At 42.2% G+C, this 23445-nt stretch overlaps 1 protein-coding gene across 1 annotated transcript in view; it reads right to left on the bottom strand.

Moving 5' to 3' along the window:
- galnt17 (polypeptide N-acetylgalactosaminyltransferase 17) overlaps nt 1-20798 on the bottom strand; it is a 67703-nt gene extending 46905 nt beyond the window's left edge. Inside the window, exons 1-4 of the mRNA XM_034096800.2 lie at nt 19817-20798; nt 12498-12681; nt 11067-11233; nt 163-337 (exon numbers count right to left, since the gene is read on the bottom strand). Of these exons, the coding sequence (XP_033952691.1) occupies nt 163-337; nt 11067-11233; nt 12498-12681; nt 19817-20063 (773 nt within the window). The 5' untranslated portion in view covers nt 20064-20798. The remainder of the gene's footprint in view (nt 1-162; nt 338-11066; nt 11234-12497; nt 12682-19816) is intronic.
- Nucleotides 20799-23445: the final 2647 nt, after the last annotated feature.

Below are 23445 nucleotides of genomic sequence, written 5' to 3'. Positions count from 1 at the left end.
CTGCTAAACCTTGTCGTCTCCTTCATGATTCTGTTAAACCCGTTGTCTGTTTTATACGTCTAGTGGATGACTGTTATCCTGATTTGTAATGCAATAGGTTGTACACTATTGGGTTAGCTTCACTGTCCCTGAAAAGGAAGAAGGGGATGCCAGATTACTCACCAGGACGGGGTGAACTCCACATGTGCGTCGAAGAACCCGGTCACCTCTCCGGTGGCCACCTTCCAGCCCTCCAGCCGGGCCCGGATCAGCCCCTCCCTCTTCTGGTTCCTGACAATCTTCACCAGGCCGGGGTAGCGCTTGTTGACGTATTCCTCCAGCGGAGCCTTCAGCTGCTCTGCAGTCCAGAGAGAACATCAAGACACCAGGTGAGGGTGAGACAACCGTCCTTAGGGGGACACTCTCAGGGGAAACATGTTCATGCTCTGGAGATCTTGAGTTATTTAGCTTCCAAATGTCCTCTTTTAGACAAGTCAAAGAACTCAAATAAATAAATATTTACTTTTTTTGTATTGCTTTTTTTTTTAATGTGCAACATATTTTTATTTCCCCATCGGCTGTTAGTGTCTTACAAACTGTTGCGTACATGAATGCCGTTTAAAAATATGTTTATTTTTATCTTCATAGATCTCCACTTACACCAACCTCACCAGTATTATTTATTTTTACTTATGGGATGATTGATTTAAATCACAAAGACCTGGCTTTATCTACTGTTCAGATATTTGTTTTGAAAATAATTGCCTTAATGTCACTGAGGGAATTACATGGTAAGATAAGGGGAGACATCCCTTGTTAGTGACTAATAGATGTGTCATGAACAGCAGAATGAAGCTCTTATACTTCCAGTTCTGCACCACAGTGCAGTATTTCATCATCCTAACCTCTGACCTTTATGACAATGTAGCACATTCTAAATTACAGCTCATACCATATGAATATAACAACTTGCTCAAGTGGGCAATGTCATTTGTTTCCCCCCCTGGAAATCATTTGACATAGTAATTGTTCATTCCAACAGTCAGTAGCATGTCATTACAGCTCCCTCTCAACCCTTGTCCTAAAAACAGCTACAGCCATGTAGGATGATAAATAATACGCAGATGTAGTCTGATATCATTGCAAAAAGTCGGAGCCACCGCCACAGATGCCATAACACCTTGATCACAATTATTAAAAAAGGCAACATTGTAGAAGGACACACGCAGAAAAATCTACAGTGGCTGACAGGGCCCAAACACTTCCAATAGGAGAAACGCACTGCAGCACAAATGGGCCAAAACATATGCCAAAGACGAAACATCTTCACTGTGAGGAAGACCTCTGTGCAGCAATGCAGAACCAATGCTCATGAAATGATGGAAGCTGGAAAGTCTTTCGTCAAACACTGTTATTTATTGAGAGAGAATAACGGCCGGAGAGTTCACAAGGTAAAGTCACAACTTTCATTATGAGACACCAAGCCAACTCTGGAGACAAAGGACGACAGGAACACATCTATACAAGAGGAGGGGCCTATATTCCGCCTTTCCTCTAATCAATACCAGGCATCGGAACAAAGCACCTCTGTATTGCAACTTCTCATGTGCCCAAACCCCTCACCCACAGGAAAGGCAGAAGACCTCTTGACCTGTGTCCTCCTGAGAAATTACTTGCGGGAACATGCAAGAAAGACTGAGAATCTCTAAATACACAGATCGGATTAAAATATTCTCTTACATTCACCATCTTAACACATGGGCAGCGTTTAAAAACATTCACCAACCTGACGAAAAATATGCAGCGTCTTCTAACAGCGCTACAAAGTTTTAGTGAGAGAACAAACCGCTGCCAACACAAAACACTCCGAATAATAAACGCTGCAAGAAGCTCAAAACAACGGTAACCAGGGGACATCAAAAGGTGACGCACACAGCTGGGACAGGCGCACTTGCTGATGATAAAGTTCATCATCTGTCACTGTCGGTTTCATAACAGTAAGTGTTTTGTCAGTATATTTGAAATGACTTGGTTGGCCACCTTAGCTAGTCTACAGCTGATCTGCAATTATACCGTAAGGAGTCATGCGATCACATTGTTAAAATAATATAACACTATTTTTGGTTAACACTGCGCATGTTTGGTCAAGTTGGTGAATGTTTTCTAAATGTTGCATGTGTTGTCAAGTTGGTGATGATGAATCTTGTCTTTTGGCACACACACTGTTTTGAAATTTGCATTGTTTTTGAAGCTGTTTCTCCTAATGGAAGTGTTTTAGGCCGCTGTCACGCTAACCCCTGAGCCACCATACAAATCACTACACAATTACTTGAATCCAGCAATCCGGAAAAACCAAACAGCTTCAGTCTCCTGAGACCCTACTCTCGTGACAAAAAGACAGTGCAGGCATAGGGGTTCTTCCAATTGAAAAACATTATTTTGAAAATAGTTATTCTTGCCTAAAGAAAACTGAACATCTGTACATCCACACCAATCAAAACACCATTTCAGGAACTTCTGTGAGACTGGGTTGCATCCTGAAGCTCAACACAGACATGCAACCCAACTCAAAAGGTCCACCACAAACACGCAGTGATGACTCTTCAAAAAGGGAAAGATGACATGAATCTGCTCTGCTCCCTGTTTGAGCTGCAACAGACTCCAAATCAATCCAAACAGAGTCTGTGGCTTCCTGCGAGATGAAGCCTGCTCTGCCTTTGATCTCTCCATCAACACACTCCTTCTTCCTCTGCTCCACCGACACACACTTAAAAATTCCTTTACACAAAAAACACATTTCTCATTCTCTTTGTGGTTCCCATCTCTTTCTGTCTGCCTCTTTTTATTTCTTTCACACTAATTTCCCATGCTGTGTATTCTTTCTCTCACACACAGAAAAACCCATTATTCATACACACTCTGGTGGGTGTGGACAATGCACAAGAGCGGGTGACTTGCTGACAGTGAAAGTGTGTTGTCAGGTTTGGGGAAAATAGGTTAAAAATACAAAAAAAGGTTTGGTAACAAAAAGCGAGCTTTATTAAAAAAAGACAGGGGAAAACAAGAAACTACTTAACAAAAACAAAAGCGGGGAGCACGACAAGAACAAGCGTAGAGACGGGAACAGGCAGGTGACATGGACAAGCATAGACAAGCATAGACAAGCATAGACGAGGCAGGTATCATAGACATTACGAGACGACGAACAGACATGGAGCACAGGGGAAGACAAGACTCAGGCCCAATCCCAAACCGCCCCCTACACCCTACCCCTACACACTACCCCTCGGTTTGCGCATTCGCGCGGAGGGTCCGCCACATTAAGGGCTGTTCCAAACCAACGAGTGTGGAGGGGGAGGGGGCTATCAAGCCCTCAAACAGCGAGTCTGCAGCGGTGCTGACTGGAGTCACGCTGTGTGTGTCCGTCAGGAAACAAGCTGTTTACAAGTAGTTCCAGCAAACATCCGCTGATAAACTGCGCTGTTAAGAACCTCTTGATAACCTCATATGTTTTAACTTAGGATCAAACCTGTGTTTAGTCTAGAAAAAGGTAAATGTGTGCATTTTATAATAAAGTTGTGTATATTTACAGACTGTTGCAAAAACTAAGAAGCTTATAAACATCAGGTTTAAAACTAAAAGAGCTTTACAAAAAAGTAACACAATTAAAGATTTTTGGAGTTTTATTTGAGTTATTAATTTAAATGTGTTGTCTAAGAGATGCTGATTTGAAACCGTTGTTACATGCAGTTACGGCATTTCCTGTTTCTGCCGGAGAGAGGAGAGGCCGTCCCAAAGCTTGCTGCTGTGTTTACTCCCTCCATTTGACAGGAGGGAGCCTCGTGTGTCACTCCACAGAGTTCACTCCGTCACGGAGGGGGAGTGTGTAGGGGTAGGTGTAGGGCGTGGTTTGGGATTGGGCCTAAATACACAGAACGGTAATCACAGGACAAGACACAGCTGGGCAGGGGAGGCAGAAACACAAGGGCAACAGGTGAACACAATCAGACAATCAGACACACTTGGGTTGCGTTCAGATAGTTTAAAAATCAGCTCCTAAGTTCTAACCCTATCGTCTATCCCTTGACCTCTGAGTGAAACGTCACGGGGTTAAGAGATAGTGGATAGGAGAATTCAAAAGGACTTAGGAGAAGAGACTGCGGTGCTTTAGAGAATCGACTGCACTTTCACTATCCGACGTGTTTATGATGCGCCAGCGGACGTCATTTTGTGCGTCTGCTGCTGTGGGGAAACCATGGAAACTACAGTTTTCTATACAGCGGACTACAACATGGATGTTCAATAAGAACGAGGGACTACTGTAAACTCATCTAGAGACTCTGCACCGTGCTCTGATGCTGCTGCTTTGCTTTATGAACGGGGACAACAGAGAAACATATTCTTCATGACCAAAGTTGGAATTGAAATAAAAAAGGAAAGTGAAACTTATGCTCGTCCCCCTCTCCCTCCGCTCCACATTAATACCAATGATCCCATCGCCTATGATTGTATGAACTATGAAAATATCTTAAAATCAATACAAATGTCCATCCATCCATCTTCTCCCGCTTATCCGTGGTCGGGTCGCGGGGGTAGCAGTTCCAGCAGAGAGCCCCAAACTTTCTTTTCCCTGGCGACATCAACCAGCTCTGACTGGGGGGTCCCAAGGCGCTCCCAGGCCAGCGAAGAGATATAATCCCTCCACCTGGTCCTAGGTCTACCCCTTGGTCTCTTCCCAGCTGGACGTGCCTGGAACACCTCCCTAGGGAGGCGCCCAGGTGGCATCCTAACTAGGTGCCCGAACCACCTCAACTGGCTTCTTTCGACGCGAAGGAGGAGCGGCTCAACTCCGAGTCCCTCCCTGATGACCGAACTTCTCACCTTATCCCTAAGGGAGACGCCAGCCACCCGGCGGAGGAAACCCATCTCGGCCGCTTGTATCCGCGATCTCGTTCTTTCGGTCATGACCCATCCTTCATGACCATAGGTGAGGGTAGGAACGAAAATGGCCCGGTAGACAGAGAGCTTTGCCTTCTGGCTCAGCTCCCTTTTCGTCACAACGGTGCGGTAAAGCGACTGCAGTACCGCTCCCGCTGCTCCGATTCTCCGGCCCATCTCAAGCTCCATTGTTCCCTCACTCGAGAACAAGACCCCGAGATACTTGAACTCCTTCACTTGGGGTAAGGACTCATTCCCTACTTGGAGTGGACAGTCCATCCAATACAAATGTATTTATTATAAACCTTAGTCCTTAACATCTATCACTGTGTATATCACCATTCAAACATCTTTTAAAAGTTGAACAAACTCCACACAGCTCAGTGAAATGTTGACTTTATTTGATCATTTCAGTAAAAACTAACGTTCATATTTCTCTTTTTGATTATAATACTGATGAACGTTCAAAACAAAGCACTTTGGCAACTTACCACATACGTTTTAAAATGCTTAATAAGCACCGTAACGTTCATGATATAATTTCTCCGTCATAATCGTTTGTGTCCGTGAACGGCCGACTGTTGTGTGACGGCAAATGCTGCGGCTGCAAGGCATTGTGGGGCAGCATTTTCTCCTCTCCTTTCGTAAAGGGAGGTCCAGTGGTTCCTAAGCTAAAGGAGGTTATAAAGGAAGTTTGAAACCTCCTTTCCTATCATCTAGATAATTCGAACGGCACTTATCATGGCTGCCACTGAGGGACTTCCGGGTCATTTCACTCGGTTAGGAAGGTTCCTAAGCTAAATGGACTATTGGACTGCAGCCCAGGGAAACTAAAGACAGGAAGGCAAACACAGGAAGTAGGATCAGACAAGACACAAGGAGGAACACATTTCAAAAATAAAAGGTGGAAAATGAAAACATAAATCCAAAACCATGACATGTGTGTGTCTCTCCCCTCTGACTGGCTCTGATTGGCTCTGACTGGCTCTGACTGGCTCTGACTGGCTCTGACTGGCTCTCAGCCAGGCAGCATTTCAAGTGAAGGAGAAGAGTGGTGGTGTGGGGTTCAACATCAAACACACTGTTTTTATTATTCTGGACAGACCCCATCGTAAGAACTAAACCAACAATAAATCGTGTTCTTATTCCTTTGAGTCACACACCTCCATTGTTGACCCAAACCTATTCAAACCAATCAATGAGCCCCATGGATATATAAAGAGAACTGGAATCAACATTGGCCAGATGTATTCCGATAAACGTTTCTCAGTGGTGCATGAAGGCCTGACTCAAGTTGATAATACCTGGATCATCTGGGGACTTTGAAATTAAAATGTCGAAAGCCCTGTCTTTTATCCCTTTGAACATTGTGCAATTCAATGTTATACATTCTGAAAAACCACTATATTGTAATAGACATGTTACATATTAGTATAATGTGCACATTTGTACTTTTAATATTATATTTATTCTACCATTTATTGGACATTTTGATTTGACTTCTGATGTTTATATAAATACCTTTGTTGTCAATTTCCAATGGGAAAAAGTATTTCTGGTCCCAATGACTGACAGGAAACTGTAGAACTACGAAATGTTCTTCAACCCCCTGCTCACGGCTTGGCCCCACCGCAATGACTGTCATAATCACAACGGTACTGTATGGTATCACTGAGACATCCCACATACTGTGTGCCATCCAGATCCTACTGAAAATGGTTATTTAAGCACCAAATGTTTAAAGAAAAATGTTTTTAGGCTGCTCTTACTATAGTAACCGTTAAAACAAACGTTTGGGCACAGCACTGGTTGACAACAGCATAATGTTTATACTGTAACAGTCATCATGGAAAGCTTCCATGCTTTACAGATTGATTACAAAATAACTAATCAACTTATAATTTAGGTTTCTGGATTTAACTCTAAAAAAGGGACTAAAGCGCAACATTACATAAACTACTAGACAGCTTTCTGGCGACGTTAGCTAACTAAACGTGGTTTGAGACCAACTTAAATGAATACACAATGAATCATTTTCCACCCGCTCAGCCAACGCAGGAACCCCCCCCAGTCTTGGCATCTTTTTGTTGGTGTTAGAAGCAGTCTGTTCTTAATCTACGTTGCTAGATCACCAGTATCCCAAGTTGAAATAAACCTTACTCACAGCTGAGACTAGTCCCCAATTTCCCCAAAACAACAGTTCACATTTCTTTCAGGTAATGGTTTATCCTTTTTAAATACAAAATAAAACCATATACAAAAACTAAAGGGCTTGGGTGTGAGTGGAGGAGGCAGCAGATGGAAAATAGTCCTGAGTGACAGATTAAGTTAGACATTGTTGGTTTTCTGGAGAGATTTGTTGACAAAAAGAGGAATATAATAAAGTCTAATCCTTTGAAGCTTCCCCAATCTTATCTCTCTTCACATTTCCTTGTTATATGTATTGTTCCGTCTGATCCCCTTCCTGATATCCCACCTCCTTACTCTCCCTCCCCTCCTCTCTGTCCGTCCTCATTCATCTTAAAGCCTCTCTGTCTCTGAGCCTTTTCATGTCTTTGTCTCTTCCACTCTCCCTCTCAATAGCCTGCTTTGCTCTTTCAGCCTCTCCTCCCATTCTCTGATGCCTCTTCATCTCATTTTCTCTCTTCTTCCTTTTCCCTCCTTTTCACTTTGCCCATATTCACACTTTCACTCCTTGAACTTTTCCATCTTTTAGTTTCATCCGTATTTCCCACATTTTTCTTTGCTCTTCGTTTCTGTACCCCCCCTCTCCTTCTCGCTTTGCCTGGCTCTCCTTCCCTTCCCATCGTTTCTCCCGACCTCATCTCACAAAGCCAGGTTTGGCAGGCCCAGCCCAATAAATTAGACGGGGACATCTCGCCTGTGACATCCAATCGTGGTGCTCCGCCACTATCTGTCTCTCTGCCCCGCAGCAATTCGACACCATCAGTCACCTCGACAAATGCCGCTCCTCAAAAACATGACCAGGACTTTTTCCAAGGAGATGCTCATCGCCTTGCAATGACAATGAAGTCATATTATAATTGTAATGCCTTTGTCTCATACAGCAACACAACAGGGAGAAACGAATCAGCATGCTAATGATTAGCAACAATAATGCTACTTTGTTATGAACCACAGGAGCCGTGAGAGCAACCCATCCAGTCTTTACCTCTACGATATGGCCACGCTCCTTATTGGGTGAAAATATCTGCTTTCATGTGAATCGCGGTAAATACAAATTGTATTGTCTTCGCGAGTCAGATAAAAAAAAGAAGCATTTTCTTTATCTATAAGGAGTCCACACATGATGTCAAGCAGACTACAGCGTCAATATCAGATGAATTAAGACCAATAGGGATCGATGTCCCATAAGGTAGTAGGCTATCACTTAAACTGGGATTTCCTTGGTTTGCCAGCATTATATATTTCAATGTAGCACCCTGTGGCGGCCGGCCCATAGGGGCGCTAGGGGCGCCGCCCCCCCCTCTTCCCACATTAAAAATATATATATTTAAAATATATAGTTTTTATTTTATTTTTAATAAACAAGGTAAATATTATATAATTGGTATCAGTAAAATGTATAATCTACAATAAAATCTCGTTTAAAATTGTGTTACGATGTCTAAAGTTCAGTGATGCAAACACATTGTGAAAAAAGAGAGAACTATTCGAAGCAGAAAAAAAACAGCGTAATATACCATCTGACAAAGGCCTGCGCTATAATGCTTCAATTAACTGGCTATTCTTTATAATATACTCAGATCAATAGGAGACAGAGATGTTAAGTTATAAATCAAGGGTTTTTATTATTATTTACAGCAGGGGTGGGGAACCTTTTTCCTTCCAATTTTTACAACATCCTCCGAGGACCGTACAAATGATACAAAGTCACCCAAATCAGCATTAAAAAAGCTGGAGGCGCCGAAAAGCGACTAATTTGCATCACTGAAAGTTACTGATAAGTCACATGTTTCCTGCCTGGCCTGATGAGAGTGCAGCAAGTGCAGCAGAAGCCAACTGTTGCTATCTTTAAACTATGGCGCTGAAACATAATTTCAGCCAATCAGTGTCGTCAAATCTGATGGTCACAGGGCGCCTACGTCAGCGCCCGGTGCAGTCTGTGAGTTGTTTGGACTCGTATCCAAGTAGACAAAACAGGAAGCTGTCATACACTCTGGAAGCTATCATTAGCAGCTAATGTGAAAACTCCGTTTTTGACATAAAAATGAAATTGTGGATTATCAATAATTTGTTCAAAGTGACAGACACATTGGATTAACCTATGGATTAACCTTCAGCCGCGTGTTTCTTGTTTTTGATCAGAATAACAGCAAAAGGTGAGCATATCTCTGTGTTTTGCTACCTAAAGCTACATCGTGTGATGTCTGTATTTGCTTCCACTGTCACGAGTTCTGATCGCTCAGTGATGATACTTATATTTCTATCAATCATTGATTGATTGATTGATTGATTGATTGATTGATTGATTGATTGATTGATTGATTGATTGATTGATTGATTGATTGATATTTCTAGAATCTGTGGAATCTCAGCATGTTAGCTAAGCTTGTTTGTGCATATCCGATAAGTATATCGATTGATTTATACCTAGAGTGCGTTAGCATTTTTTCGCTCAGGGCTTATCTAGACGCTTGTGAGACTTGTGTTTTGTTTCGGTAAACATGGTTCATATAATCAGTGAGCTGAGTTTCTTACCGTTAAAAGAGTAGGACACATGAATAGTTTATTACATTTTAAGAAGCCCTGAGACACAGTTTTGTGAGAAAAGAAACGGGGGGGAAAAGGCCCTTAACAGGTTAAATGGGAATTAAATCATTTGACTGTTCCCAAAGCCCCGGTGTTCTGCAGTTTGTGTGGGCCTACTGTACTGTTATGCTGTAGAAACTATGTCCAGGACAAGGTGTTTGGAAGTTATGGAAGATTCATAGCTAACCACACTGAAGATTATGGAGGTATTGATCAGTCTTCTCATATATTTACGCCTCAATTTGTCCTTTCCCCCCCCCCCCCCCCCCCCCCTCTAACATCCCAGAAGTCATCATTTAAGGGGTCTTTTCTCAATTTTTTTTTTACGGGGGAGCATCCCCCCGGACCCCCCTAGTATGGTTTGGTCACCATTTCCACAGCCCCACCTAAAATATTTTCCACAAGCCGCCACGGGTAGCACCTACATATACGACTTGTAACATTCCAACAATATACCTCAACGATTGACGTTAGCCTCATTAGCACCATGATTTAGAAGTGTATCCCACAGACACACATGTATTGTCTGGCCGGGTCCCATTTTATATGTTTTCTATCGTCTCTGTGACAGCCTGAAGCAGCAGATCTCTTCTTTCTTTTTTTTGCACGTTGACCGTAAAGACAGAGTGGAATCGATCTTATTTAACTCTTGGCAAGAAAAATAAGTATTTATCCCAAAATGGCAATCTACTCCTTTTAAGCCACCGATTAGTTTGTGTTGACGTCTTTGCAAGTTCATTTCCAAAAAAGGCTGAGTGGTTGTGTCTGTTGTGGTAAGGGAAATGACCTCTTGGAAGAGACCACATGCTGTTAGCAGGGAGGCTGTGAACAGCATGGGATTATATACGCACTACAAATGAATAGATCTCAATATTTAAATGTAAAGCTCATTCCCTGAAGATCTGAATCTGTTGCTAAATCTGTGGCGAGACGTCAGATATAAAGGAAAAGCAATGCTAACAAAACTTGGAAACATTTGGGGGGAGCGGGGGATGGGTTTGATTTGACTTCTAATGTTTATTAAAATATCTTTGTTTAATTTGATCTTGTATATTCTAAATGAACTGACTTTATATAAATATTTCTATTACATTTGTATTTATTTTTTATTTTATCTCTATCTGAAATTAAGCAGCCGTCACAAACCCCAATTTCCCCAAGGATAAATAAAGCATTCTGATTCTGAATGGTGCTGGCCATGTTTGAAATCAAAAGGCATGCTGGGAGCTTTATTTCCCACTCCTGTTGTGTTGAAGTCTCCCCGTCTGCCTCTACTAGCACATACTGTATTTTCCTTACAGATTACACTAACAGGTATAATCAGAACGATTAAAAGCCACACTTCTGGCTCTTGGGATAGAAACATTTCCACTGACCGTCATCGCTGTTGTCATCCACCAGGATGATTTCTTTGAGCAGGTGAGCCGGCGTGTGATTGACAGCTGAGTGGACTGAGCGCAGGATCACCGACAGAGCCTCGTTGATGAAGATGAAAATGAGGGAGATCTGGGGGAGATCTCTTGGGAAGTTGGCCTTTCTGCATCTGCACAAAGACACGCAAACATAGATCACCATCTGTTCAGAAAAACCTTTCCATGCCAGTGAAGCTCGGCACACTCCACTCAGCCTCCAGGGTGAGGAGGGTTGAGCTGAAAGAGTTGGAGAAGAAACAACCTACTTCCATTGGTTCATATTTATCTGTGTAATATATATTATCTTATTTCCAGTGGTGGAATCTGTAAGTAAGAAGATCAACTCAAGTATATTTCTTAAGTACCATTTTCAGATACTTGTACCTTCATTGCAAATTTCAATTTTATGCTGCATATACCTCGACTTCGCTACATTTAGAAAGCAAATATAACTCATAGCTCATTTTTTACATAGACATCAAATGATATGCTGATTTGATGTGGATCAGTATTGTACCCAGTATTTAAGTAACCAATATTTGATTAATATTGACAAATGCACATAGATGTATTTGTTGTTGATAAAGTAAAATAAAAAGAGCACGGTCGTGAACTGTCAACGGGGGTGGGGGGGGGAGAGCATAACACCGGAGCCTTGCTGCGGGGAAACTTTGGCGCTGTTCCGAGTTTGTTCTAATCTGTCAAAATGACGGACTGCTTTCAGATTTTTCAGATTGTTAAAAAAAATCCGTCATAGGCAGAAAATATTCAGTTAACGCAACCTCTGATCCCATATCTCAGTAAACGTTTAATTCATTGGCGGTCTGGATTTAAAAGCTAATGTTTCCATTTTAGATCTCATCCTACGAAACCTTTCAAGGATTCAAAATAATCTTCACAGAACTCCTGGTGAGGGACACTGGTATCTGACTCAAACCTCAGAACAGTCATGGGTAACCAAACATGCTGAAAGACCGTAGTGCAAGGTGCCACGATGACGATGTGCAGTTGAGCTTAATATGAAGGTTGAGTTTGAACATTGGTGTACTCTAAGCAAGGAGTTGGAAGGGTCTATAAGTCGTATCACTCGTCGCCACTGGCCCATTTGGCATCAGAAAACGTTCTAAATGTGTAGTAATGATCACAATCAAGGCAATGTTCGAAGATGAGTATGGCCCAAGCAAGGGCCCCAGAAGTAGAGGAAAGGAAGTGTGGAATGGGCCATCAGCAACCACACTTGACTTTGCTCTGACACTGCTCTGTAAAAAATGTATGTGTTTATTTATTCATGTGTGTATTTCAGACCTAAAACTGAAATATGTCCTTGTCTTCCTCTAATTTATGTTATTGTTGTGAAACAACCTTAAAAGTGTAATTTAACGTGCATCTACTCACTTGGCAGGCCGGAAATCCGGTATGTTCCGGTCCAGAGAGATCCTTTCACTCAGGTATGCGTTGTAGCCATACTTCTCCCAAAGGTATTTGGCGTCGCTCTCCTCAGCGGGGGCCAGCGTCGCGGGGTGGCCGCCCTTACCCCGACCCCCGAAGCCCTCTATCAGGCCCAGAGACTTGGACAGACCTGGGGGAGGCAAACGAGAGGAGATTACATGTCAGGATCCTTTAGTCGGGCTGAGTCACTCTCTTAGTAATGCTCTCTGTGGCTCACAGCTGATCGCCTCCTCATCACAGCTCAGCCTCACATGAACATAAGGATGTCGACAGTGGCTGTCCAAACACCTGAACATTTGAGCTGAATTCACATTATGACAAGTAGTGGCCCAGATTCACAAAACCTTCCATGTACAGGTTCACTGATAAAAACGATTTATTTTGTATCTTCATTTTGATAAGCACATTTAAATCATGGCACCAAGTAAATGTTAACTAAAGTAATGTGTTGACCTAACCTGTGAAAAGCTAGTAAAATGTACCTGGGCAATGAGGAGTTTGCGCACAGTAAAGACGTTTGAAAAATAGCAGAAGGTTCCAGCATGGACCCTCGTCTAATATGAATATGTTTGTTCTTTATTAACTCTGTATATCCCCGTTAGCTTGTCAGCTTAATGTGGATATCAAACAAACATTAGCTAACGTCAGTGTTTCAGTTTAGCAATTTAGCAAGTTAGCATGCTAGCTAATTTAGCCTGCTGTCATGGACGAGGCACACACAACATGTAATACTTTGTGGTTTAGTAGTTGCTTCAAATTAGTTAACAGCTGGCGAAATTCACAATTTTGAATAAAACATGTGGCAGTGGGGCACTAGTAGTTCAGAAGAGTTTTTTTGTTGGTGGTGTTCGCGCTACATTTTCAAATGCTGCTCGGTAGTGATGTTATGTATTGCGCTGAGGCTTCGGAGCGTGTGTCGAGTAATCCCCGAAGCTTTTTGTGAAGCTTGTATCGAGGCTTGTATCGTTTTGGGCCAGTGACGTCACCGATGACAAACGAAGCCTCGCTGCCTGTCGATACCACGTGACTGCTTCACGAAGCGATTCAGATCGGTTGAACCGTTGAACCACAACGCTCATAATACCCATGGATGTATACTAAGAACCATATTACCCCTCCTGTACCCGGCGGGCCCGGTGACACGATGGAATCAAGAGAGCTCAGACCCTCACTCATATAGAGGTCGGAACATGTCATAAGTATAAATAGATACAAGCATAAATAAATGTAGGAATAAAAACATGAATAAATATGTTGCAGTGTTTTCAGTGAGATTCAGCGTGTGTGCTGTGGCTCAGCTCGAAAGGAGTTGACTCATGACCGCAGGGTCCCTGGTTCAACGACTGAACAATATGTCTTTGTTGTTGTTTATAAAAGCTACAGCTAAATGAGACAATGTAGTTAATGTATTCTTTGATATGGTTTGGCCTTTCTCAGGCTACAAAATGGTTACGTTTAAGAATATTATTAAGGAATACAAATCCCTCTTTGCAATGTTTACCAGCCTCCTTAGGCTTTTCAATCACAATCATTCAACTGGAATAAAAACAATATTGTTAACATGAAAATATGATTTAATGTTCGTTGTTTAGAGTTATTCTAAGGCTTTACTCAATGGGAACTTGGTATGAGATAGAGCACACTGTTGAGATGTCCAATCTGCCTGTTGTACACACTTTGACCAACAGGGGGGTTTGTGTTCAAATGAAGCCCATGATGAAGCCTCATGAGATGAACCCTTTTGCGAACCAATTGGCTGGAAAGCTTCAAAGCTTCATAAGGCTTCATCTCGCCATCACTACTGCTCGGTAGTAAAGCAGTGTGTCGCCAAACTGAGTTTTCCTTTACTGTGGAAGTCAAGTCAGTTCACTCACATGCATCCGACTGTGTGTGATGCACATGTGTGCTTTTATTTCCTGTGTACACTGAGACAGATAGCGGCACCAGATTCCTAAAAAAAGGGTATGTCACATTCACTGCCATGGACAAAGAAGGGGAGGGGTGATCCAGGAAGACTACTGGGAAGTTGAACTGTTGGTGCCTCCTTCTGTAGCGGGTTAAATTGAAGTTAAAGTGGACCTATCATGCTATATTTTAAACATATATTGTAGGGCCATACCTATACAAGACATGTCTGTGAAGGTTTTTTTTCAAAATACCAAACAGTTCACCCATTGTAGCCATCCCTCATACTCAGTGGCGTTTTTATATGTACACAAGTGGTGGGGCACAACAAACTGAGATGTCTATATATAAGCTTCTGCAGTGAGGTTCATGGCTGATGAGGCACTGGCACTGACTCTTCAGGTTTACAAATATTATATTTTGACCTAAATCAAAATATAATATTATTTTCAAAAGCTTTTTTAGTCTGATGCTTCGATTAATTTGAAACAGACAGTTCAACAAAAGGATACCCAAAAATGTAATTTTATCATTTAAATATGTAATTGTTCTCTCTTAGTAAGATCCCATTTTCAATAAAACGGTGGTCTTACAGTACCTTGACTTGAAGATTAAGTCCATTTGCCTATCCTTCTGGACAAAAATCTCTATTATTTTTTTGTAAAAGTCCTCCTTATCTTCTTGTAGTTTAAAAAGTCGAATCATAAATCTAATCGATAGATTTATGATTCGAAAATTATAAAAGTATGGTAGACATGTGGATATTATCCGGCTGAACAAAACGTGCATTTATCTAACAGGTTTGTTTCCTACAGATCTTATTTCGAGCTATTTTCTAAAATCCTATGGAGAAATCTCATTGCTTTTTTGTGGAGGGAACCCGTGCGCAGCTTACTTCCGGGTTTTATGACGCCTCACTGCAGCTCTCTCGTCTCCTCTTCACACACCACACTTTTCGCGGCACACGTACTTACAGCCAATCAGCTCTGAATTATGTAAGATGACATATGGTGGGGATGGCAGCTCAATGCCCCTATGGTCATTAATTTGTTTTGCCACACACATTAAATAGGAAAATATTCTGAGCAAGCGCAGTGTAGTTTTTTCAGTCACCATTCACTTAGACAGGGAGAGGGAGGGGCATGATCGGGTTTGGTCCCACATGGCTCTAAACAGCTCAATAGGCACACACTGTAGACACTAATTAGAAGAACACAGACTAAAACAGCAATGTACAGACGAATCAGATGATTAAATATGATCTTAAAATATATTTTATATATTTTTTCTTATTTATTTTTTGCATTTTCTTTTAATCATTATTTTTAATACTTTCTGCTGACACTAGGTGGGGCTGTGCCCCTAATGACAAGTCGCCACTGCTCATACCTCATTCACACCAATGGTGTTTCAGGGCCGGTTCGGAGCTGGAGCTTGAAAAGCACTGGGTTTTCCTGTTCACACCGCAGCGGAGCAGCCTCTTAGCTCCGGAATCCGGTTAGTTTCAAGCACCAAAAAATTGTCCGGCTAGAGCAAAAGCACCGCATACGTCACGCTTATGTCGAGGCGGGGGCAGGGGGAATCGGAATCGTCATTGAAGTTGATGATTACGATTGTAAAGCAGTTTTGAATGTAGCATGTAACGACTGTAAAGTTGGTAGTAAAATCGTCCCATTTCTTCAAGACAATCGGCCATTGTTGTTGTTGTCGGTGTGAGCTGTGAGGGGTTTCCGCGCGGTTTGGCTTTATGAAGCAGGCACGCAAACGGTTACGTCATGACGCAAACGATGACGCAATGACGCAGCACCAGTCGGACTCTGGGCGGTGTGAAAAGAGCCGGAGCCAAACCGAAGAACCGGTTCTGAACCTGAAAAGCTCTAGCACGGAGCTTGAACCGGAGTTGCGTTGGTGTGAATGAGATATCATACTGCTCAAACCCCTCTTTTGAAGCCCTGTTAGAGAAACGCGGATCTTGGGTCCTTAGCTTGAACAAAATAAACGAAGAGGAGGCGGAGCTAATGCCTGATCAGAATTCTACCGGAGATAAAGTTACATTCGGTTGTGATAAAACGCCATCCTGTTTAAACCACGTCAAGGATTATTTCTGAAGCAGTATGGAGCTCAAATGCTTTTTCTCTTGCAGGTTTATCACAAGGTGAGTTCCTTTTTTTATTTCCTGCTTTTTAAACACATGTGCTCTCCAGTACAGGTTAGCTCTGAGCGTTAGCGAGGCTTGCTAATGTAGACGAGATTACGTCCGCAACACGTCAGGCATTTTTCCTGATAGCAACTTTCTGTGGGTCCGCTGTCGATTTGACCTCAGTTCGGATGGAATCTGTATCCGCTCGTTGTTCACCCGTTTTTAAAAGATGTGGGTACGGAGGAAAAGAGAGAGGGTTTTATTTTCTGACGCTGCGTGAGTTCCCCGACGCACCAGGGACACATATGTATGTATAAAAGACATCACAAAGTGCATTTTCCATGATAGGTCCCCTTTAAGGCATAATCTGTGTTTCCAATTTCTTTCTGTACTTACAGTTATGTGTGTTCGCTACAATAATTGACATGTCTGTTAAACAGCACCACGTTGAAGTTAGACGGAAGCCGTCCTCCCGCCTGATGGAGCTTCTGGAAGAGTCTGCAGCGTAGCTGATTAAAGAGAACCGTAAATGTTCTGCTTGATTTGTGTTAAAATGTTTCTGCTGTTCTGTTTGTACATGAATATCTCTGTTCTCTAAAGGTAAGTACATATTGCCAGTATGTGAAAAACCTCTTCAGTCTCCAGTTTTTAAGTTAACATTTAGATAAAGTACATTGGAATCAAATTTTACTGTATAGCATTTATATATATTTTCAAACTTACTCAATTTCAATGTTTAATATTCTGATTCAAAATGTGTTTTTCAGGAGAATTGATAGTTTGAGATTGTCGAACACAATTATTTAATCAGGTTTACTTCCTGTTGGGAACAAAGCAAACATTTAATAAACTGAGCTTCCTTACTTGTAGTCATACTTTGACCGTAACAAATAAGAGTTCATATCAATTCCCATATCCACACTGTAGCTACTGTGCAATGTGTAAAATAGGCATATTGCTATTTTTAACTTTTACTAAGGTCAGTATTTCCCATATTCAGTGTTGAAAACTCACTTTCTTTAAAGATTAAAGAGAAAAACATTTCCATTTCTAGGCTGAATTCTGCTAGCTTCAAACATTCTACCATTTCAAATAAGGGATTAATATGACTCTTCCTAGTGTGACTAAGTGTATTTGTGGGTGGAAGTGAAGTGACTATCGTTCAACGTGATAAGCTGTGATCATGCCTGTTGGCAAACATCCTGCTGAAGGCACTGCATCCCGAAAAGCTGCTCTGCTTTCGACCCTGATCTCCCCGCTAAAGGAAGGATGCTCTTCAGGAAAACATTAGCTACAATACTTTTTGTTATTGGTTTTGAAAGTTATCTGCATAGGGGATTTTACTTTAGTCAATTGAAAACAAACATCTCTTGGGAAAAAAGGCAAAATATTATCCTTTTCAGAAATGTTATACACCCTCTAATTTTTTATTCATTTGCCTCATCCACATTAAACCAAGGTTGACTATTTTAACAGACAATTTCATCACACATGCTAAAAGGGTCAAAGCAGATATCTGCTTTGTACTGTGAGAAGTTGGACACATATCATTACTTCTGCAGTATGACATTTTCGGCCCAATTCCAGACCGCCCCCTTCACACTACCGCTCTATTTGCGCGTTCTCACGGCGGGTCCGCCACATTAAGTGCTGTTCCAAACCAATGAGTGTGGAAGGGGAGTGGGTTATCAAGCCCTCCAACGGAGAATCTGCATCACCTGACTTCACCTGCTTCACTACCTGACCGACCAACGCTGTGTGTGTCCGTCATGGAACACGCTGTGTACAAACAGTTCCGTGGAAACATTCACTGATAAACTGCACAACAAGAGCCATTTAATACCTTCATACAGAGTTACCTCGTATTTGTTTAAACTTAGGATAATTTACTCGTGTGTAGAAAACGGTAAAAGTTGTGTATATTTAAACTGACTTTTGCAAAAACTAAGCAGCTTATAAACATCAGATTTTAAAACAAAAATATGTTTACAAAAAATATATGCCATAAAAGATTTGTGGGTTTTATTTGGATATTTTTAATCCAAGAGATGCTGTTTTTACACCCTCCACCTGAAAGAAGAGAGCCTCATTTAGCTGAGAGTGGGTAGGGTGTGGTTTGGAATTGGGCCTTCATGTCAGGGCCCGAGGGGGAGAACTCTTGCAGACCCCTTGAGGAAAAACCAGGTTGACATGTTATTTCAGTGTAACCTTTGTGTTGTCCTGGTTTGACTGTTCATATATCACCAAAATGGGTTACCTTCAAAGCCAACCTAATTCCAACTCATTATCCCATGTGTTAATGATCTTTTGGGCATTTAGGTTCAATAGACTTTATGTACACAAAATTAAACTTAAAGGTGGGGTATGTAATTTTGGAGAAACCAGCTCGAGATCGCTAGAATTTGAAAATACACAGCCGGAAAAAATCTGCCACTTCCTTACAGAGCCCCTCCTCCAACACACACGAACGCGCACATGACCAATGAGGGCACGAGATCAGTTTGTGCACAGATGGAAGGCTGACAGGCAGGTAGGCCATCCAGTTATTTTAGCCGGGCCGGCTCAGATGATTGGTCGTGCTTTTTACAGTACTACGGCTTCCACAGATGACATTTTTTAATGGATTTTTTGTCAAAGCACTTCAGATATTCATTGCTATCAGGATGTTAAGAGCACTCCATGAAATATAACAAAAAGTGTATCTCGAGCCGGTTTCTCAAACTTACCTACCCCACCTTTAAGTTTTCAGTCAAAAAAGTTAAACATGTAGAATGACTTTAGTTAAGAGAGGAATATATGTATTTTCACTTACTGGTATGTCGAAGTTTAGAATTAGTCAGGATTCTGTTTTGAAATAATTTCAGATGTTTAATGGAAGCACGTAATGACACCAGAAGCTCAAGTTTAAATAAAACACCCAGCATTTAGTTAAACTAGTTAATATACATTTTTCTTGTGAATAATTCAACAAGACAACAAAACAAAATTGAAATTAATTAATTGACTTTAAGTGTATCATGCTAACATATTTGAGTAATTGTTTTAGGTTAGTTCAAAGCGAGAATATTACTTTAATCTAATTGATGAACTATAGGCTATACTTGACAATGACATGAGAAGTAGTGTGAAACTATCCATGTTGTTTTGGTGGTTAACCTCTTATCGCGACATGGAAACATTTAGAAATGTGAGCCAAGGACAACATTAATATTAAGGTTACCGTTTAATTGCCGGTACACCACATCCTCCAGAGAGCTGAGCCTTTTCAGCAGCACCTCATGGCTGATGCCGGGCCCCAGCGAGGTCCCGTTCCCCGGGGCCCTCCTCCCGTCCGCAGCAGCCTCCGGGCCGGCGGCGGTCGGGACGCTGCTGCGGGTGTTGCACTTGGCCCAGAAAGTGATGAACCCGGCCACGGTGAGCACGTTCAGCACCAGTAACACCCTCCATCTCCGGAACACATAAGCCATCAAAAAGTCCGGGGGACAGGTGGAGGGGGGGTTCCGGAGATCCGTGTCACAGATTCAGGGCTCCCTCGGTTTGCGATGCGCTGAAAGCTGCAGGGATAATTCGGCATAAAATAGTCAAAACAAATGTAAATAATATTATGCACCATAAATGAATGTGCGCGCTTAACATTTGGAACCGGGGTTATTTTAGGGTGCATCCCCCTGTTGAGGAAATGCGGGACGCCTGGCCATCAATCCGTATCAACGCCACTTCAATCCCGGGTTTAAAATCATGTACAGGAGGGTGTAAAACAAAGACACCAGCTGATGTTCAGGAACAGATTCTGGTAAATAATTCAACAGTGGAGAGATGATCAGTGTTTCCCCCTGCTTTGCGGCTAACAGGAGTCAGCGGTGATGCGGACTGGAGGAGGCAGAGAAATCCTTGCTCAGGGAAAACCTTCCTGTCCACGCATCATGCTGCACCTGTCACCCGCTGCAGGATGCACGGGGAGAGGCAGCCGAGGGGACTGCACAGATTACAGCAGCGGACGGAGGTGCAGCATCCTCCGGTAGAGCTGCGGATGCTCCAGAAACGCAGCAGTAGTGCAGAAAATGAACAGGCTCCGTCCTAATTCCTCGCTTTCCTTCACATGTTCTCCTCATTCCTCAGCACATACCAGCGCTTTCCTGTTAATCTGCACGCCCTTCGTGTTTGTTGTGCCTGTTATTTCCTCTGATTCTACAGTTCCGCGCTTAATAAGGACGCAGGGAAAAAAACAGAAAACGTGGAGTGGATCCGGGGACGTTCTATAACAGCAGGTCAGGGGTGCTCACTGCCAGCCAAATACTATAAGGTGGTATTTAAATATTTCACTTTGGTTCTGTGACCAAGACGTCGTCACTGTTTGCATAAGGAACATGGTAAAAGGCACACTTTTTGCTGGGCATTTGTAAAATAATAAATCATTCTTTTATTCAACACAGTTTTATTTTTAAATCATACTTAAAGGTGGGGTAGGTACGTTTCAGAAACTGGCTCGAGATACACTTTTTGTTATATTCCATGGAATGCTCTTAACATCCCGATAGCAATGAATATCTGAAGTGCTTTGACAACAAATCCATAAAAAAATGTCATCTGTAGAAGCCGTAATACTGTAAAAAGTACAACCAATGATGGCCTACCTGCCTGTCAGCCTACTATCGGGGCACAAACTTATCTCGTGCCGTCATTGGCGTTCGTGTGTGTTGGAGGAGGGGCTCTATAAGGAAGTGGCAGATTTTCTCCAGTTGTGTATTTTCAAATTCTAGCGATCTCGAGCCGGTTTCTCAAACTTACCTACCCCACCTTTAACATAACTACTTTCCAGTGTGCCACAGTAACCTGCTTACCCTCTTGTTCACAGTTCCGGAGTTCCAAAAGAACAACAGATAACTACTGCATTAAAGGTGACCTATCATGCTATATTTGAACAATATATTGTAGGGCCATACCTATATAAAGTATATAAATATAGTTTTTATTTCAAAACACCAAACAGATCCTGCATTTTAGCCATGCCTCATTTCGCTCTATTTGCTCTTTCCAGCCCTGTTTTTGCAGGGGGCTGATTCTGTGAGCTGCAGCTGACCACGCCCCCCTGCAGGAGAGGGGAGCGTGCTTTAAGATCAGCTGCTGGGCTGCAGCGGGGAGAAGAGGGGGACAAAAAGATATCTCCGTCCTCCGTTTTTTATTCTTATATGATTATATAGAGTCGTTATTCATTTGTTTTAAAGCTCAATAAATAACAAAGAAGACCTCTGACCGGCACTTTTCTAATTTTGTCCGGAAGATTTAAACTTTAACGGACATGAACTGAAACTCTGCCGCACGGTCCCCTCGTCCCTTGGAAGAGGCGGAGAGGTGAGTGTTTGTCATCTGCTGGTGGACTACCGGAGAGAATCACAGCGAGGGAGGGATTGCATTGAATTACAGGAGCAGGAGGCGCAAACGCTTGCCTTGGGGAGGGAGAAAAAGTGCCCCAGCGGAGAATAAACAGAAGGGCAACCATGGTAACCATGCCAGGAAGTCTTCTTCGCTGCTTTTGTGGTAGACTAGAGCGCCACTTACAGGCCTGGCATATGTACTACAGCGTCTCCAGCGCTTTCGAGCGGCAATGGCCGGCAGTGGCCCAACCCCACATTCCCCTGATAGGTGGAGAGTTGCCCATATAGGCGGAGCTCCTTGTTCCTGACGTCAGAGAATTTTCAAATCTGTATCAGTCTGTATCAGATCCGTTCCAGCCCCGTTTTTAGAGATTTGGGTATGGAGGAAAAGAGAGAGGGTTGTGTTTTCTGACACTTGGTGAGTCCCCTGACTCACCGGGGACACATATTCATGTATAAAAGACCTACAAAAGTGCATTTTCCATGATAGGTCCCCTTTAAGTAGAGGCTCAATCAGTTAACACTGTGCTCAATTGGACCGTACCAAGTTAAGTAGTGCATGGGCATGGATGACAATATGTTCTAAGGTTTAAAAATGTAAATGTTTAGGGCTTCAGCGGTCAGAAATAGTAGTATATCTCGACTTATTTGATTTATTGTCTTTAATTATTTTGGGATACATTTAATACATTTATAGTTATTTATAATTACAATAATTAAGTTGATAGATAGTTGAGTGCCCTGTGGGAGGGGCTTAACGCATATGTCTGACTGGTTGTCAGCGGAGAGTTACCTGTTAACATTTTCTGAGAGCTGTATATATAAATGTGCATTTTTTCTTTCTGTTTTGGACTAGACGTCCACATCATTTCGTTTTTTCAAAAATGTTTGCTTCAAATAAAAGCACATCAGAGTATATGTTTTTGTGACTCAAGCCATCTTATTAATTTTCTCATTTATAGCATCCACACATGTTGTAAAAGGTTCCTAAAGTGAGTATGGGATTAGCTTTGTTTCATAAAGATAAAGCAACACTTTCTCAGAATCAAGCAAAACTAGGAGTTTAAGAGGAAAAAAAACCGAGTCAAGCAAAAACGTCCCAGGTGGGCGGGACTTTCAGGGGTGTGTCCTCATTGGCTACTCAGTTTTTGAGTGACAGCCCACTACACAGATCGTACAGTGCAACTCATGAGCAAACTCCGGAGTCACTCGGCCACGTAGTGTCGGTGCCTCCTGGGGAGTTTCATGAACATATCGGACTTATCTTATGGATTGCTGTGCATTAGACTTGTGTTGTGTAGTTTATACTTTGTTCCAACTTTAAATATGTTAATACCTGAACACACTGCTGCTGTTAAACAATTTCCCAATTTGGGATTGATAAAGTGTCCGTCTGTCTATTTATTTTATAGATTAAAAAAACACATCTATGTATTTTCAAGCTAAAGGTGATGTACAATATAAACTGTATACT

Source organism: Pseudochaenichthys georgianus, chromosome 13 (assembly GCF_902827115.2).
Source record: "Pseudochaenichthys georgianus chromosome 13, fPseGeo1.2, whole genome shotgun sequence".
Classification (NCBI taxonomy): domain Eukaryota; kingdom Metazoa; phylum Chordata; class Actinopteri; order Perciformes; family Channichthyidae; genus Pseudochaenichthys; species Pseudochaenichthys georgianus.
Note: the sequence above shows the minus strand (reverse complement) of the source record. Positions and strands in the feature narration are given on the sequence as shown.